The sequence below is a fragment of the Eublepharis macularius genome, chromosome 4, assembly GCF_028583425.1.
Source record: "Eublepharis macularius isolate TG4126 chromosome 4, MPM_Emac_v1.0, whole genome shotgun sequence".
NCBI lineage: Eukaryota > Metazoa > Chordata > Lepidosauria > Squamata > Eublepharidae > Eublepharis > Eublepharis macularius.
In genome coordinates, this window is record NC_072793.1 from 161512172 (window position 1) to 161529963 (window position 17792).

At 41.3% G+C, this 17792-nt stretch overlaps 1 protein-coding gene across 1 annotated transcript; it reads left to right on the forward strand.

Annotated features, from left to right (window-relative positions):
* The first annotated feature begins 10004 nt into the window (after positions 1–10004).
* Positions 10005–16815, forward strand: LOC129327736 (uncharacterized). The gene is made up of 4 exons (XM_054976494.1): positions 10005–10055; positions 11247–11743; positions 12845–13137; positions 16660–16815. The coding sequence occupies exons 2-4, from the start codon at positions 11260–11262 to the stop codon at positions 16813–16815; spliced, it is 933 nt and encodes a 310-aa protein (XP_054832469.1). The 5' UTR covers positions 10005–10055; positions 11247–11259.
* The last annotated feature ends 977 nt before the right edge of the window (positions 16816–17792 follow it).

Below are 17792 nucleotides of genomic sequence, written 5' to 3' on the forward strand. Positions count from 1 at the left end.
TGAAGCCAGCTGGGTGACCTTAGGTCAGTCTCAGCTCTCTCAGAGCCCTCTCACCTCCACCCGCCTCACAGGGCAATTGTCTCATGAGGATAATAATAACATACTTTGTAAACTGCTCTGAGTGGGCATTAAGTTGTCCTGAAGGGCGGTATATAAATCAAATGTTATATTGTTGTTATTATTTTTTCAACTGCAGGCCCCACCTGGAGGTTATTAACACTGGTAGGGTGGGCAGTGGCTTGGCCAGAGCAGGAAGGGGAGAGAACAAAGATTGAGGAGGGGGCTCTGCACAACACAGAGCATTGGGATGGCTGATGGATGGGGAGGGAGTGACCAGACTGTGCAGGGAGCGGGGAGGAGTAGAGCTCCTGTGAGGAGGCCCTGATGTAGAGTGAATGGAGATAGTTCTTTGTCTATTCAGATTCCGACCCCCTCCTCCCCATCACACACACATTCTATGCCTCTTTCCACTGCGGATGGTGCTTCTCTATTTGCATCCTCTTACATGGTTCTACTCATCATTTTTCACTTTCATAATGAACATGCAGATTGCAGTGCGGTAAAAACAAATGGCAAAAACTGTACTAATCAGCAAAACATAAATAACCCAAACAACAAGTGGCATGCTGCCTGACAATACAAGTGAGGGAAAATCCCACCTCCCTGTGATGAAATATAACGAGATCTCTATAAATTATAAATTTTTATCTTTGCAGGAAGGTTCTGAAATCTCTTTGTGTGAGAGAATAGGGAGTGTAGTGATAGAATTAACCATTTAGAGACATTCTCTTACCATATACAGGGTCAAGAGCTGGTAATTTGTGCTGTTGCTGGCAACTGATGGGAGATGGGGAAGGCAGGGACTTTCTAGGAGCTGCAATCAGCATCCCTGGCATGATTATACAACCCAGAAGTGATGTCATTGTGCCTGAGTGATGTTCTACCATTTGCCCAACACTCTATGATGTAACGAGTGTTGGGCAAATGCTTCAGCATCACAAAATATGATGATGTCACTTTCAGGTTGCACAGGAAGTGGAGTAATCACCCCTGGAACTCCGATTGCCTACTCCCCATTTTGCCTGCCATTTTCCTTCTGCCGCCCAGCTGAGCAGCAATCGGCAGAGGCAGCAGGGGGCAGGAGGTCTAAGATCACACAACCTTAGTTGGTTACAGAACCTGGTGCAGAGGCTTCTGTAAAAGATGCTTTGATTGCTGTTCATATCAGAATTGTTTTAAGCCGTTCCTCAGTCTGGTAGTCTTTACCTGTGGACCCAGAAACATTGCTCTGAAAATCAAATACCTGAGGTCTATCTACACATGTGCAGTTTTGACTTAAAAGCAGTTGTAGGCAGGACCAATTTGGATCAAAGTTATTATTACTATGATTACTACTGCTATTGTTGTTGTTAATTTATATTCTGCTTTCCTCACTGAGATCCAAGATGGATTACATACTGCAAATGAATACAATGTAATCAATAGCTAGGACATTCACAGAGCACACATAAAAGGGCCACACCTTGGACTTAATCTTTTGTTCTGAGGCTTTGAGGGAAAGTCTTCTCTCAGGATTGCAGATTCAGCCTGAATCCTGGGCTGGCCATTAGGTGAGGTCAAGGGTGAATATGACCCTGGCATCCCACAAAATGGGGGCCCCAGATAAAATGATCCACTCAAGAAGGCTCATGGGTCCTTCTGGATTCCAGAATGCAGAAGGCCTTGCACCATTAACTTTAGGAATGCTGCAGAGGTTGGGCAAGCAGCAAGCAACCTTGCCTGACACTGGCCATCTTGGATAAACCCCGTCCCCATATCTACCAGCTCTTATGTGTACTGGAATAGTGCATGCACCATACTTCCTGTTCTAAGCAGAGATAACCACCATAACAGTAAAGATATACCTAAGTAACTTCACACTCAACATGCTAGTGTTTCACAAATAACCATGGCACAGTATGAGGTACATTCATGATGTACTGATGTTGTCCAGCAGGTGTCGCTCTATGCCTGCTGCTTCTGCTCTCCAGGTATAGTTGCTAGTGCAGGTCTCCCTGTTTCAAAGTGGTGGTGGTGGGGATTTGTGTCCCAGGCTAAGAGTATTGTGCTCTCACTGTTTGGCTTTTACCAAAAGGTAGCATCTCTGGATGGTCACTGGTCTCTTCACACTCAATTAACGGAGGAAGGAAAGTACAGGGAGCCAATGAAAACCCTTACCATTTGCAGTCAAAATAGGCAATACTGACTTATGCACAACCCTATTCATATGTATAAAAAAAACCTCGAGGTATCACAATAGGTTGAATCCAGTCAACTTTTTCACTGTCTGGCCAATTTCCCCTCCTTACCGAAGTCCTTGTTCCATATGGCTTTTCTACATTCAAGTCCCATAGCCCTACAAGTGCTGGAGCCATTTCCACTTGGAAAAATTGCATTGGAGGGAAGGCTGAAACCCCTCTTCTCCTTGTGCAGTGCTCCCAAACCACAATGAGCAATGGGGTGATTTGGAAAATAAGTTCCCCAATCATACATGTGACTGCAAATTGGGTTGGAGGGACACCTGTGTCACACGTGTTGTATAGTTTGGCCCAAAGCCCTTGTTCAAAGGACAAGACATTTTTTCTGGCCACCAGTGGGAGTCTGGCAGGGCAGTGACATGGGCAGGTGCCATCAGTATGACAGTGTTTCCTCATTTCCAGGGAAAACCTGGAAGTGACATCATGCTGTTCTAGGAATCACCAAAAAATGGATGGTAAACTCGGGTTTCCCCCAGAAGTGACATAATGCTGTCACACCGATGACAATTTAATTTTTTTCTCCTGCTGGCCATTAGAGTGGCAGCAGAGAATGTGAGCTGGCAGCAAAAGATCTACCAGCGGGTAAATGGCATCCCTAGCGCCCTCCTTTTCCTTCAGTCTGTTCCAGCACATGCAATGTTTTTCTTTCGGTCTGGCTCTGATGCTGGTGAAAGGAAAATGCTGAAAACAAGGGCACTAAGATGAGGTGAGTCTGGGGTAGCTCTCCTTTCCTATGTATTCTATTTTATATTAAGAAAGACACACACCCCACATACACTGACACTTGAGCTTTCTGGGGAAAGAGGACAAACTCATGTCAATTTATGCCTCCCTTTGTTTGTTCTCCCCCCCCCACACACACACCTTTAAGTTGCCTATATAATGGAGCCTCTGCCTAAAATCTGGCAGGGGAAATTCCTCAGAAGCAGGGAACACTCCCTGAGGATTTCATCCCAATTAGGTGGAGGGAAAATATTACAGGAACCAGGGTTTTTTTTCTGGGAAAAGAGGTGGCGGAACTCTCAAGAGGGAAATGAGGAAGAAACACACAGGTTTCTTTGAAATAATATTATTTTCAAGCACTATTGCCAAGTATTTTCAAGAGGTGCCGGAACTCCGTTCCACCTGTGTTCCCCCTGAAAAAAGCCCTGACAGGAACAAAGATTTCCCACAGAAACCAGTGGAAACAAAATTGAATATAACTTAAAAGTTTTCTATTGTTTCTACAATCATTTTTAAAGAGGAAATAGAATTCAGCACATGATTTGAAAGTGCCCATAATAGAAGGGAAGGAGGAACAGATGTTTGACCTTTTAAGGTTGTGAAAAATGGTTTCATTTTTACAAAATTTGCCAACTGTCTAGGAAAAGAAAGTTCTGTCCTGTTAACAGAGGCCGAAAGGGATGTTATTTAGCAGACAATGTTACTGACCACTACACAATGAAAAGCTTCACCTGCCCATTTCCATACATAAAGCCTCTAATATATAGTCAGAACCCTTTCTGCAGACCTGTTGGAAATCCTACTTTTCAACGTAACATTTTCTTTTCAAGCCATTTCCAGTAAGGATACAAGGCAATGCTTTCAGCTGCTGAATGCTGACACATACTCCCTGGTGTTCCTCACTGTTGTGAGAATTTTCTGATACCATGGGGTGATGCACGATGTAGTCAGTCTGTTGCTCTGTTAGCCCCTTACCAAAGGCATGTATGTGGTGCGCCTCTGAACTTCCCTCCACTAAGCTAAAACCTTAATAACTAGAAAAATAAAACACTACTGAAGTGTTCTTAAACAAGTCTAATAGTGTTTATTGTGACAAAACAAAACATGCAAAGATACTTGGCCAGCAAGCGACCCTTGGGCTTTGGCTGGCTAAAACAATAGCAATTTTTTTAAAAACCTAGATAGCAGTTTAAACTTAAAGACAGAAAGAGAAAGCAAATAACCCTTCCACATGCAACGAGAATTCTCGGACTGAGGGCCAAACTACAAGTGACGAATGACACAGGTTGGACACTTCTCAGCTTCCCTCAAGGTTTTTTTTTTCAAATTGTATTTTATTTAAGTTTTTCAAATTTTTTATAGTACAACATCTGGAAATTATTAACAGAAAATATTCAACTTCAATTTTAAACAAATTAATAGTGTACTTTTCAGTAACAGCCAACAACTATCAATGTCTAAACTACTATCTAGTCTAGACAAGAACATTAACATTAATTAAAACAAATAAAATGATGTAACAATTATTGAAAACACATCTCTGATTTGCAGTGACCAGGTTATAAATTGCCTAGTGGTGTAAGGGTCAGATAACGCTTTTGTAAATAAAACTGTGTAATATTTAAAGATAGGCCAAGGTATAGTATAAGTCTTGTTTCACCTTGTTGTTAGACCATTGTTCATCTTTGGTTAAATAATCAAGTACTGGTAGCCATTGCTCAAGAAAACAAGACTTATGTTTCGGGTTTTCTCTCTGTGCCAGCTGGTCAGAAATCTTCTGCATGACAAAATGATCCCATATGCGACTTCTCCAGTTATTTATGGATGGGATTGATTTTTGTTTCCAGAAGGAAGCTATTGATAATTTCGCTAGTGCCAGAAGTGAGAATATAATATTAAGGCTAGAAGTAGGAATCCCAGGATTTTCCCAATAGCTTAATAATATTACTTCTGGAGACTTAGGTATCACATAACTTGTTATGACCTCAATTTCCTTAATTATTTTATCCCAAAAAGAACTGATGTATTTACATTCCCACCAGCAATGAAAATATGTGCCCAGCTGACCGCATTGCTTCCAACAGGTGGCTGACTGAGATTGATTGACATGATGGAGCTTGATTGGGGTCATATACCAATGTGAAATCAGTTTTATGGTTTGCATCTTGACGTTTATTATATTTGTACGGAAATTATTTGAGTTCCAAATCATGTTCCATGTATCATTTGAAGGGTCAATTTTGCATTCCTTGAACCAAATATTTTGATAAGACAAAATTTTGCATTTTTGTTTTTCTTCCAATAGAATTGAATTGATTTTAGACAGGATACCCTTCTGTCTTACTGATCTTTCTTTTAAGAGTCTTTCAAAGCTTGTTAGTGGCTTGCCTATAGATTCTTTGAGTTTTGGCGACTCAAAGAGATGCTTGATCTGAAGATATTCAAACCATGGGGCTCTTGTCGTGTTGCCTTGTTCTATTTTTGCTTTTTCTTGTAATTGTTTTTTATCAAGGATATCTATTATTCTAGTTTTATTGTTCAGCCTCCACCATCTGTATGAGTGGGTGCTGAGAGCTGGTGGGAACCAGTGCTGTCCTGCAAACGATGAGACTACAGAGAATGGATGGACTAATTTAGAAGCTTCCCTCAAGTTTTGATGGGAAATGTAGGCAGCTTGGCGGAATGTTGGACAAGTGACAGTTGAAAAGTCCATTGGACAGCAGTCAGAGAGTCATGCTGCAAGACCAGGATGCCTACATTTCCCATCAAAAGTTGAGGGAAGCTGGGATCAAAGGATTCCAGATACTTGGAGTGAAGCGAACATATCATTGATCCCAAAAGAGGGCCAAGACCTGACTAACGTGAAAAATTATAGACCTATATCGCTACTTAACAATGACTATAAAATTTTTGCGAAGATATTGGCGGAGAGACTGAAGGGATGGCTCTCGGAAGTTATAGAGGAGGAACAAGCAGGATTTTTGCCAGATAGACAAATAAGAGATAACTTAAGGACAGTGATCAATGCTATTGAATATTATGACAAGCGTTGTGATAAAGAGGTTGGTTTCTTCTTTGTTGACGCTGAAAAGGCGTTTGACAATTAAAACTGGGACTTTATGTTTGCCACTATGGAAAAGCTACAATTGGGAGAAAGATTCATCAGAGCAATTAAGGAAATTTACAGAGACCAGACTGCAGCAATTGTGGTGAATGATGAAGTGACTAAGAAACTGACGATAAGTAAAGGAACAAGACAAGGTTGCCCGTTGTGTCCACTGTTGTTTATTTTAGTATTGGAGATTCTGATGATACAAATACGACAAGATGAGGAAATCCGTGGAATAAAAATAAAGGACTATTCATATAAGGTCAGAGCATTTGCGGATGACATAATGTTAATTGTAGAGGACCCATTGGAGAACATGCCAAAAGTGATAGATAAGATCAAGGAGTTTGGAGACTTGGCAGGTTTTTATATTAACAAAAAGAAGTCAAAGATATTATGTAAAAATATGACTAAGCAGAAACAACAATTGTTAACGGAAACAACGGATTGTGAAGTAACAAGCAAAGTGAAATATTTGGGAGTCGAGCTGACTGCAAAGAATATAGATTTATTCAAAAACAACTATGAAAAACTATGGACTCAGATAGAGAGAGACTTGATCAAATGGAATAGACTGAATTTGTCATGGTTGGGCAGGATTGCAGCAGTTAAGATGAATGTGTTACCAAGAGTAATGTTTTTGCTACAGACAATACCAATCATCAGAGACTCTAAACAATTTGAAAAATGGCAGAGGAAAATATCAGATTTTGTCTGGGCAGGCAAGAAGCCTCGAGTGAAAGTAAAAGTTTTACAAGATGCAAAGGAAAGAGGCGGAATGCAACTGCCCAATCTGAGACTTTATCATGATGCAATCTGCCTAGTTTGGTTGAAAGAATGGATGACATTAAAGAACAAGAAACTACTAGCCCTAGAGGGATATAAAAAAATATTTGGATGGCACGCATACCTATGGCATGACAAAGTAAAGGTCAACTCGATGTTCCTGCACCATTTTATACGGAGAAGTCTATATATAATCTGGAAGAAGTACAGAATTTATTTACAAGAAGGAACTCCCTTGTGGGTGGTTCCATATGAGGTGATAGACCCAAGAGCTGTTGATAATGAACAACAATGTTTAACGTATAAAGAAATAACTAAAACTGAAGCATCCAAACTTAGAATAAAGACGCAAGAGGAACTATCACCTAATTACGACTGGTTCCAGTATAGACAGATCAGAGACTTATATAACTCGGACTCTGTAAAGGGAGGTATACGAATAGAGAATTCGGAACTAGAGCAGACCCTTCTTAAAGAAGACAAGAAAAGAATATCCAAGGTATACCAAGTACTGTTGAAATGGTATACCGAGGATGAGACAGTTAAAACACAAATGGTGAAATGGGCTATCAATTTTAATAAAGAAATAACAATGGAGGCATGGGAATACTTGTGGAAAACTACAATGAAGACAACGACATGTACTAATATTAAAGAGAACATTTACAAAATGATCTATCGTTGGTACATGACGCCAAAGAAGATTGCGCTAGGGAATTTGAATACTTCTAATAAATGCTGGAAATGTAAGAAGCATGAGGGCTCCCTCTATCATATGTGGTGGTCGTGTGAGGTAGCCAGGCAGTACTGGGGGGAAATAATAAGAGAAATGAGTGAAATTTTACAATTTCAAATTAATAAGAACCCAGAACTCCTGCTACTGAACTTGGGAATGGAGGGAATCCCAGCTCAACACAGGACGTTGATATTTTACATGACAGCAGCAGCTAGACTTTTGTATGCGCAAAAATGGAAAGTACAAGAAGTGCCAACTATCGAAGATTGGATTTACAAATTGCTGTATATGGCTGAAATGGATAAGATGACAAGAAAACTGAGAGATCTGGACTCAGGGCAGTTTAACACAGACTGGGAGAAGCTGAAACAATACCTGGAGAAGAAATGGGAGGTGGGAGGAAAACTGTGGCAGTTTGAGAACTACTGAAGTACTGAAGTAGAGGGGGGAGACTTTACCGGGGGGAGAAGAGATAAATGTGAATTAATAAGCAGTTAGACTAATAGATTGATATATATATAGATATATATAGGTTAACAAACAGAATATAGATAGAAAATAATTAACTATAAGGATTAAATATAAGGATTGATTAACCAACAATATTTTCTTTCTTTGGTAAGATTTGTAAAATGTACCAAACTGAATGTCTGAAGATATAGATGAGTTAAATTGATTGACTATGTGATGAGAGCTATACAGAATTATTACAAAAAGATAGAATGAGTAATATATAGAGAATAAGTCAAATTGTTTGATTTAAATGAATGTATGATTTACATGGTTCATGATATATAGAAATATTTGAAATTGAAAAATGGGATAAATTGTTTATCTAAGATGGAAACAAAGACTTACAGTTTGGGCATACAAAGTTAAAAATAGCTAAGGGTGTACTGCTTAGATTAATGGGGAATATATATTTGTTTTAGATAGAGGAATCTAATAGAAGCAAGGGAAAGGGGACAAAGGGTCGGAAAGCTGTTGGAAGTCAACAAAAGGGGGGGAAAGGGAGGGGGTTAGAGATGAAAAATTGGGGAAAATTGAATGTAAATGTAAAAATAATGGATTCTAACCCAATAAAAAAATTTTCAAAAAAAAAATCAAAAAAAAAAGTTGAGGGAAGCTGACAAGTGTCCAACCTGTGCCTTTTGTCACTTGTAGCTTGGCCCTAAGAGATACAAGCCCCAGGAGTTAACAAAACCCTCTGTAGGCTGGCATGGTCAGCCCCGAACCTTGGGGACAAGGATCTTTTATCGGCAAAGATCAAGGGGTTCAGTACACTATTACATGTATAAATTGTGTTCTACTTTGTTCTCTTAGAAAGAAAAAAGACAATCTCTATGCAAAGGATGTTCCCAAGCAATCAATCAGGACATCATTGCTTCAGAAGACAGTTGCGTTTGATATACAGACATCTGGGGATGTGAATTAGAAAGGGAATTCACACTTCTCCAAGACAGGCCTTGTTGCTTTGTTTTTCTAATCCTTTGGAGGTAAGCCAGAATCATGAATCTGAAGCATTCATAAGAACATAAGAGAAGCCATGTTGGATCAGGCCAATGGCCCCTCCAGTCCAACACTCTGTGTCACACAGTGGCCAAAAACCAGGTGTCCTCAGGAGGTCTGCCAGTGGGAAAGGGACACTAGAAGCTCTCCCACACCAAGAATACAGAGCATCACTGCCCTAGACAGAGAGTTCCATCTATACCTTGTGGCTAATAGCTCTGGACCTCTGCTTCATATGTTTATCCAATCCCCTCTTGAAGCTGTCTATGCCTGAAGCTGCCACCACCTCCTGTGGCAGTGAATTCCATGTGTTAATCTCCCTTTGGGTGAAAAAGTACTTCCTTTTATCTGTTCTAACCTGACTGCTCAGCAATTTCATTGAGTGCCCACGAGTTCTTGTATTGTGAGAAAGGGAGAAAAATGCTCTACCACTGAGGCATGGCCCATCCCATAGGTAGAGGATCCTGAGCAATGACATGAGGCGGGTCTGCAGTGGGAAAGGGGAATCATTGGAAATGCCACTTTAGTCTGGATCCCACCCAAGGTTTGCAAATGCCTATTTAAGAAATGCAGCATAACAAGGCTACTGATAGTATCCCAGATTCTTGCAAGTACCTATCTCCAGTGTTTATCTGGCCTTGAAACAGCAGCCAAAACATTCCTTCAGCTCAGCATCCCCCATTCCGTTTGCCTTAGTTACACTTTTCATTTTCTGTAAATCAGCTCCCTTCTCGGAGCCATCATGGCTGTACCACAAACATTTCCTGACAAGAATTGTGTGAACTCTGCTGATTAATCTTGCACAAGACAGAGCTATGTATATACCACTGGAAACCATTTAAGCAGAGAAAAGCAAACTGAACTTTAACCAACGGACACTGCTGTAAGCAAGAGGGTGAGTGTTTTGTTTTCTTCATCTAGACATGCAGAATTCTAATTGTTGTGCAGCACAAACATTGGGTCGAGCATACTGTTGTCTTTCCTTAGATTAGCTTGATTTCTTATTTTTCTGTTGTTCTACAAATGTTCTTACTTTGAGATCTGACATGTTAATCTTGTACTTCTCTTGCACGAAGTATAGCTTCTAGTACCTATTTCAGTGTCTGTAGAAGTTTTTAATTCCCATGTTGCACCATTTGCCTTCCTTTCAGGATTCCTGAAGTTCACTACTGCCCCACAGACAAAAATTCTCTGTAAGTCTCCATGGCATAGTTTGAAAACAAATCACATTATTTACCTAGCTCTAGAGGGCCCCCTGGGGAATACGGGTACCCAGAATTTGGTCTCCCTAGTTGTCTTCTCTTGGCAGCTTGTTCTCTTCAATTGAAAATGTGGAGAGAAGAAAAAAGGAAATTTTTTTTGGCTGCTACTGAAGCCCCTTTCCTCCCTCCCTCCCTTAAGGTCACACTAAGATTCTCTCTACACTTTACTAAATACCTAGGGATGCTCAAGTGAACCTCATTTCATGTGTCCCCCCTCCAGCGTTCCATGCCCTCGTTTACACAGCCACACTGCCTTTATTCTCCTTAATTTTTAAATGTTTTGTAATGTCTGTCTGATGAAGAGCTCCAAGGAACCCAAAAGCTCGCACAACTTTTTGTGTCATTTTGATTGGCCTCAATAAAAGGTGTTGCATGGATTTTCTGCTCTAGACCCTTGTATACATTCCCCATTGACAATAATGGTCCCAAACTCTGGAACCTGAAAAAACACATGGATTTTAATCCTGAACAGGTAGTGCCTTACTTGGAAATAAGCAATCACAGCCTCCCCCTGTCCCCAAATATGAAATTATAACATTTTTCTCCACAATGCCACAGTGGTTCATTTTTCTCAATGCTCACCACTCACAGGCATAACTGTCTCCATCTTGGGACGGTTATAATCTGTTTGTTGATTTTATGATGAACTGTTGTTTTATGAATTGTTTTAATATTTGTATTATATTTTTATAACTGCTGTAACTCGCCCTGAGCCCGCTTGTGGGAAGGGTGAGTTAGAAATGTTGTTGTTGTTGTTGTTGTTGTTGTTACTCCATCTCTTGTAGATACCAAAGCTCACTCACTGTACATTGTTTTGTTTACAGGATTCCTTTTATTATGGCTCTTTCAGTGGGAAGTAATGAGATTTGTTCATTAGTGGTTCGGCGCCATTTTCTGCCAGGCATGGAAGAACTTGTGAGCTTTGCACAGAGTCTGATAGAAGCCAGGACAGACTTGAGCGCATGTCACAAAATGAAGAGGCACATTTTGAGTGCATCACAAGAAATGGACGAGGCTCTGGAAGAGCTCAAGGGAGGCCTGCGTACCATTGATGCCAAATCTGTTGAGCTGGTAGCACAGAAGAAACGCTTGGAGGATGAGAGACAAGCACAGACCCAGCAGCTGAGTAACTTAAGGCACCGACTGGACTCCCACAGAAACTCAAAAAGCAGGTCCATGGAGATGCTGGACATGGCTCGGAAGCATCTTGAAGAAATGCAGCGGCAGGTCTCCCAAAAGAAAGCGGAAATAGAGTACAACGAGCAGATACGAGACATCGGCATTGGACTAATGTTCATCCCTATTGTGGGGCAGATTGCGGGTGAGTGGCTTCTTATTGACCGTTTATTGACAGCGATGCGTGAACTCTTAAGCTCCAAAGGAAAGGATTTGCCCCAAGGCCAATGAAATTGCTTTATGAAAAGCTGTATTTGTTGATAGGCGTCTACTTTGAAAAACCTATTAACCACCTGTGAGGTCATAGGAAGGGCAGAGAGTGATCTATGTTGGGCACTGACACTTTTAAAATTTCCACCGAGCACCAGGACTTCCCACCCTTAAATGCTAGTTAACATTCCTGCTAAAAGTACCAGCTGAGATTATCTTTAGCTGAGCATAGTGTGGATTCTGTACACAAGTCCCACATTTTCTCTACTTGAGCTACGGGCACACATTTGTTTTTAAAGGGTTTACAACCAGCTCTAGAACTGCTCTGGGGCATCCTCACATTGTAAATGGGTGCTTTCCCAACTGTGCCTCAGACTCTGTGAGTCCTTCGTAACTTATCAGGAGATCCTTAGTGAGAAGTAGGAATGGATTAGCTTTGCTGGAAAACATCTTCCCCTTCATCTTCCTCTTCCATATGCAGCTACAGGGGCACAGTGCATGTGTTCTACCATGCACATTTATGCCCTGGGCAAGAACAAAGCCACAAAGCCACCCACGTGACTTGAGTTTTTGTCCTATGACATGCAAGAGATTCATGACAGCATCTAAAAAAGACATTGCAGAAAGGTTCCCTTAAGACAGAGTTTGCAAGTCAGAATTCTACAATATCTTTTATTGTTTCTTTCTTATTAACCTCTTAAGAGGTAATCTAAATGAAATTCCCTGTCATTCAGATCAGACAGCTTGAGTTGTTATTTGGGCATTGCTGCAACATCTGTGGCTTGAATCTGTTCTCAGTTTTCATTTCCCCAAAGTGGCAAGAGAGGACATACAGACAAGCAGCCCATTCATTAATTTGGTGCCTGATCACCACAGGTAAATAGGTTGAACTGACAGGTTTTCAAGCATCCCTAAGTGAAACTGCCACATAACAGTGGGATTCACTGGTGCTGAATGATACAATTGGAGCCAATTCCAACTTGATCAAAACAAACAAAAAATGTCTCCATCTTTAATGCGTACTACATTTCTGCAGGTGGCATCATGATTGGTTGTGGCCAGGCAGCTGTGGAGGATGCAGAGAGAGCAAAGAGGGATGCAGAAGCTGAAGTTAATCGCCATTCAGCAGACGTTGACCGGCACTCAACTGAAGCCTACAGACTGCAGGATCTGGAAAGAGAAGCTGAATCAAATATTCAGATGAGCGAAAGGAGGCTCTCTTCCATTCTGTCAGAACAAAAACAACTGGCTTCCCAGCAAGCAGAAGTAGTGCTCTTTCAGAACACCCTGAGAAAATGTGTGACCTTCTTAGCTGTGTTGGCAGGGAAAGTAGACACAGCTGAATTTTTATGTAGTGATGTTGTGATCTATGAAGAGCTCGAGAGGATTCTTGAAGAAATTCTCAATCACGTTTTCCCCTTAATGGGGCAGAGAAAGGAAACGTGTGTGATGGCCCTCTCCAGTTCAGAAATTCGAGGGCTCATTGAGAGGTTAAACTCTGCTAAGGAAAACCTCAGCTTACAAGGGCCGTGGAAAAGATGTGCTATAGACTTCTAGCCAGACACCCTCAATTAGCACAAGTGCCTAAGATGTGGTAACTCACGCAAGCATGCTAAGGGACCGCACCACATTCATGTAGGCATGAAAGTCACATTAAGCTTGTAGTAAAAGCAGCTGAAGTAAAAAACAACCTATACAGGTTTTTAATTTTCTTGTTTTTCAACCCTGTACCTAGGCAATCACTAGAATTGTACAGCATGTTCCCCCTCTCCTCTCTGACACTTTTTGTTTCAAAGTACAAAAAAACAAAATGGAGGGAAGAAATTTTCCACAAAACACACTTGAGGGCACAGTCCACTCCTACACAGGGCCAGTGTCTGAGCGAGAAGAGATTGCTGACCAAGAAACGTACACAGATACCCTGTAAACAATGTTTAGCTCAACGACAGCAAAACATCTTATGCTTTTGACTCAGAAGTGGTATACCTCAGATAATATTTTTTAAAGGAAGACAATTTGTTCTAAATGAGTGTTCAAAGAAAAATTAGTATGGTAATATAGGGGAAAAGTCCATTTTGACCATCACCCTGAGACCATAGAGCAACATACTCCCATAAATGAGTCACTGAACCACTTTCTTTGCACTAAAGAATCATAAAGCCATTAGATTTCTGCTCAAACTTTTCTGCCACAGCACTATATTTTTAGTTATTTCATTAGGCTTTTGTTTGTATTAATTTTTTTTGTCTTTGCAGTTCCCTCCCTCATAAGACATTTGAAAGATGTGCTGGAAAAGCAGTATGTATTTATTTTAATCCAATAATAAATGTATCAGAATAATGTGCAGAAACAAGCCATTATGTGCAAGTGTGGCAAGCTAGACCACGGGTCCCTCTTTTTGCATGGGAATGTGACCGTGCATGACAGGCAGCAGGAAGCTGAGGGCCACACAATGACAGGCCCAGAGATGGGGAGCCAACTGTGCTCTTTTCCTTGTACATGGCCCAGCAGCAGAGGAACAGCCCTGTGCGCCCAATGCAAGAGGCAAGAGAGAGGGAGTCGCTCAGGTGGCAGAACTCTGAGGGCTATTTCAGCGAAAAACCTCTAGGTGGGACAGCACTTCCACTCTTCTACACACACACACCCTACACTCATATCCCTGGCCTTTGGGGATTATATACTCCAAGCTGCAGGACAGTTACGTATTTTATTTCTTCAGTGCAATAACCTGCTTTTTTCTAAAAAAAAATTCTCATGGTGGGGAAGAAAAAGAACATAAATGGAACACATCTGTTGTGCTGTCCTAGCAGGGAAGAGTCATATCAATCTATATTAGTGTTGGAAAAATAAACTCGATTTCCCTTTAAGATTGCCTTCTTCTGGGTTTTGTTTGTATTTCCTTACGATATGGAGGATGCATGAGAGCACCTTCCTTTTGACTACTGTCTATGGACGCTAATAAAGGGAGAACTTCTCACCAGACTGAGAGTATATTCTTGAATTGCTAAAGGTTTTCATAGGTGTGCGTTGACACCAGGATGCCTTGAGGACAGGAATATCTGTAAATTTCAAAACTGGGCAGGTTTGTGCCGTTGACGAGTAAACAGACTCAAGCCAAGAAACACACTGGAACCCCAAAAGCCTCCAATGGAAAATAAAGACTCCAGAGCCTGCTTAAAAAGTCCAAGATCTCCAAGGAGGCCATCAGTTCCATAGCTTGGAGGCCATTACAGAGAATGCCACCAGAGTGCAGGAGGCACCGCCCCAATGGTCAAAAGCTGAACAAAGATTCTCGGTGCCTGATCGTAAAGATCAAGGAGGTAGATTTGGATGGAGATGCTCCTTTGAGTATCTGGGGAGCAGACAGTGAAGGGCTTCAAAGCTACATGTCAGCAGCATCTTATTTAAGCATTTATAACTTGTCTTTCTCCCCAAAGGGGACACAAAGCAGCTTGCAAACTGCGTAGAGGGTTTTCTGTGCGTGCTTGCAAACAAAAGAGAACATAAGCATCTCTGAACAGAAAAGTAACGCCTACATCCAAACAAAAAAAGAAAACTAGAATAATATGGTGATGTGGCAACATATAGGTGTGGATATGAAAGTGATCTCATGTGTACCTGCGTGGAAAGGGACTGGTTGTGTATTATTTACTTCTTTTACATTTTTTAAAAGCAAGACGTATGGATAGAATCCACCTCATTGTGAGGGCCAACTCCTCTGGTGCATTTCCAAGACTGCAGTTTTCTTGGGGTTATTTTTCTGTAGGGTTGCCAGCCTCCAGGTAGTGGCTGGAGATCTCCTGGAATTACAATTGGTCTCCAGGCCACAGAGATCAGTTCACCTGGAGAAAATGGCTACTTTTGGGGGGGGGGGGTCTATGGAATTAGGCCATGCCAAGGTCCTTTCCTTTCCCAAACCCCACTTTCTCCAGATTTCTCCAGGTTTCACCCCCTAAATCTCCAGGAATTTCCCAACTTGGAGCTGGCAACCCTATTTTTCTGTCATACTGTATTTTTGAACCACATCACACCAGTTCTTTGATCAGCTCATACCATCTCCTGAGGGCAAATGTAAGAGATGGCAGCCATTCCATAGAAAACAACGCGATACGTCCCAAATCTCTTATCCCTACTTGATCTTCCACATCCATGTCTTAGTCCTTTCCTTCTCCTGCTAGAGCCCCACCTTGTGGTGCGGAACATCAACAGAACCGAAAGGGCTGAAATTACAAAAGGGTGCGTAGAACACCACCGTGTGGTGTAAACTGAAATAACGCTATCACATAGCGAAAGAGATTTGTTTTAAAAAAATGTCTCCAATATAAGTTTAATGAGAAATCAAAGAAAATCCCTCTTTTGAAAAAAAGAAAGAGAAAAAGAGGAACCAAATGCTATATGTAAAAAAGAAAATTTTGGAAAAAGAAATTCCACCCCTCTAACATCCCTACCCGCTCTATATGAAGTTCCCTTCTAGGACTGATCAAACGCTGAGGTACACATTTAAAATTCCCCTCCAATATAATTTTAAGTCAATGAAGAGGAAATAAGAAATGCTTTCTGCACCCAACTCTAAAAATAAGGAGGTGTGCAAAAAGCCTGCTGTTTACACAAGACAAAAGGTGTTAGTGTAGAAATAATTCCAAGGCTCTCCCTCCTCCTAGATGACAAGTTGACCAAAACATGACACCTGCATATTCACTTCAAACCCCACCTCCCTTGTGCTCTGTACCAGGCAGTCTCTGTGCCAGGAAATGGACTTTGGGTTTTGCTGCAGATTCCAAACACGTCCAGCTTATTCTGTCACAGTATCCTTCAGTTAGAGCTCAAATGAGTGACTCTTTGTTCTTGCAGAGGTCAGTGACCTTTGAGGACGTGGCCGTGTATTTTACAGAGGTGCAGGAGGCTCTACTGGACCCAGATCAAAGGGCTTTGTATAAGGAGGTCATGATGGAGAATTATGGGAACGTGGCCTCTTTGGGTAAGAAACTGGGCTTCAGTACTCAGTAACTGCTGGAACTCTTGAAATTCCCTCACCCACTGTTTTGTTTATCCAGGCCTTTTATATCTGAGTTTATTTATGTCTTGATTTCTTCAGTTTATTTTTCCTGCTCAGGGCAAGATCAGTAACTAACAAAAGAGGGGCACCGCGGAGTACTCGCAACCAGAAAGAATAAAAACCTCCCGCGGAAATAATCTGAGTCGTCCTTAAACTGCAACGCTTAATAAATGCTAGAAGGTTATTTGATATTTTAGAACTGAGAATTAATATATTATAATTAGAACAACATTTATAACTGCTTTAAAGTGCAGGGTGCTCATATACAAACAGCAATATATATATGTTTACATCCAAGAATCACAATTTTAATAGTCAATAGCAATAAAGTCCATCAGCAAATAATTTCCTTTTCAGCCCAAAATGTAATCCGGAGACTTGGAGTCAAAGGTAAGTTTTCCAATTAATAGTAATCTTCTTGCTTGCTCTTTTCTAGATGTAGATCCAACCAGGCAGAAGTCGCGTACACATAGGCCATCTCCCGAGTGGGAGGATCCACTGAAGACCCACAGGGAAGAGAAAATGGCTGCTTTGGATGGTGGACTCTATGGCGTTATACCATGCCCTCCCCAAACCCCACCCTCTCCAGGCTCCACCCCAAAATCTCCAGGAATTGCTAAACCTGGAGCTGGCAATCCTAAAAAAAGGTTTACTCATGAGAAGCCAGGAAGGGGAAGGCGGTGTAAATAGGGAAGGTGGAACATACCTCCACTGTTACAAAACAAAGGAGGTTTAAGATCCTCCCTAACAGAGCTAGTGTGGTATAGAGCCCCAGGTTCAAATCCCATTTCTGCCATGGAAGCTTACTGGGTGATTGTGGAACAGTCTTGCATTTTCACCCTAAACTAGCAAACAGTGTTGCTCCTATAAGGATAAAATGGAAGAGAGGAAGATGGTGTAAACTGCTTTGAGTTCCCAAGCGGGGGAA

Coding starts and splice junctions, on each gene's coding strand:
- LOC129327736 (XM_054976494.1), top strand. CDS start 11,260: ATGGCTCTTTCAGTGGGAAGTAATGAGATTTGTTCATTAGTGGTTCGG. Junction 11,744..12,844: donor TATTGTGGGGCAGATTGCGG/GTGAGTGGCTTC, acceptor ACATTTCTGCAG/GTGGCATCATGATTGGTTGT. Junction 13,138..16,659: donor TAGCTGTGTTGGCAGGGAAA/GTAGACACAGCT, acceptor TTGTTCTTGCAG/AGGTCAGTGACCTTTGAGGA.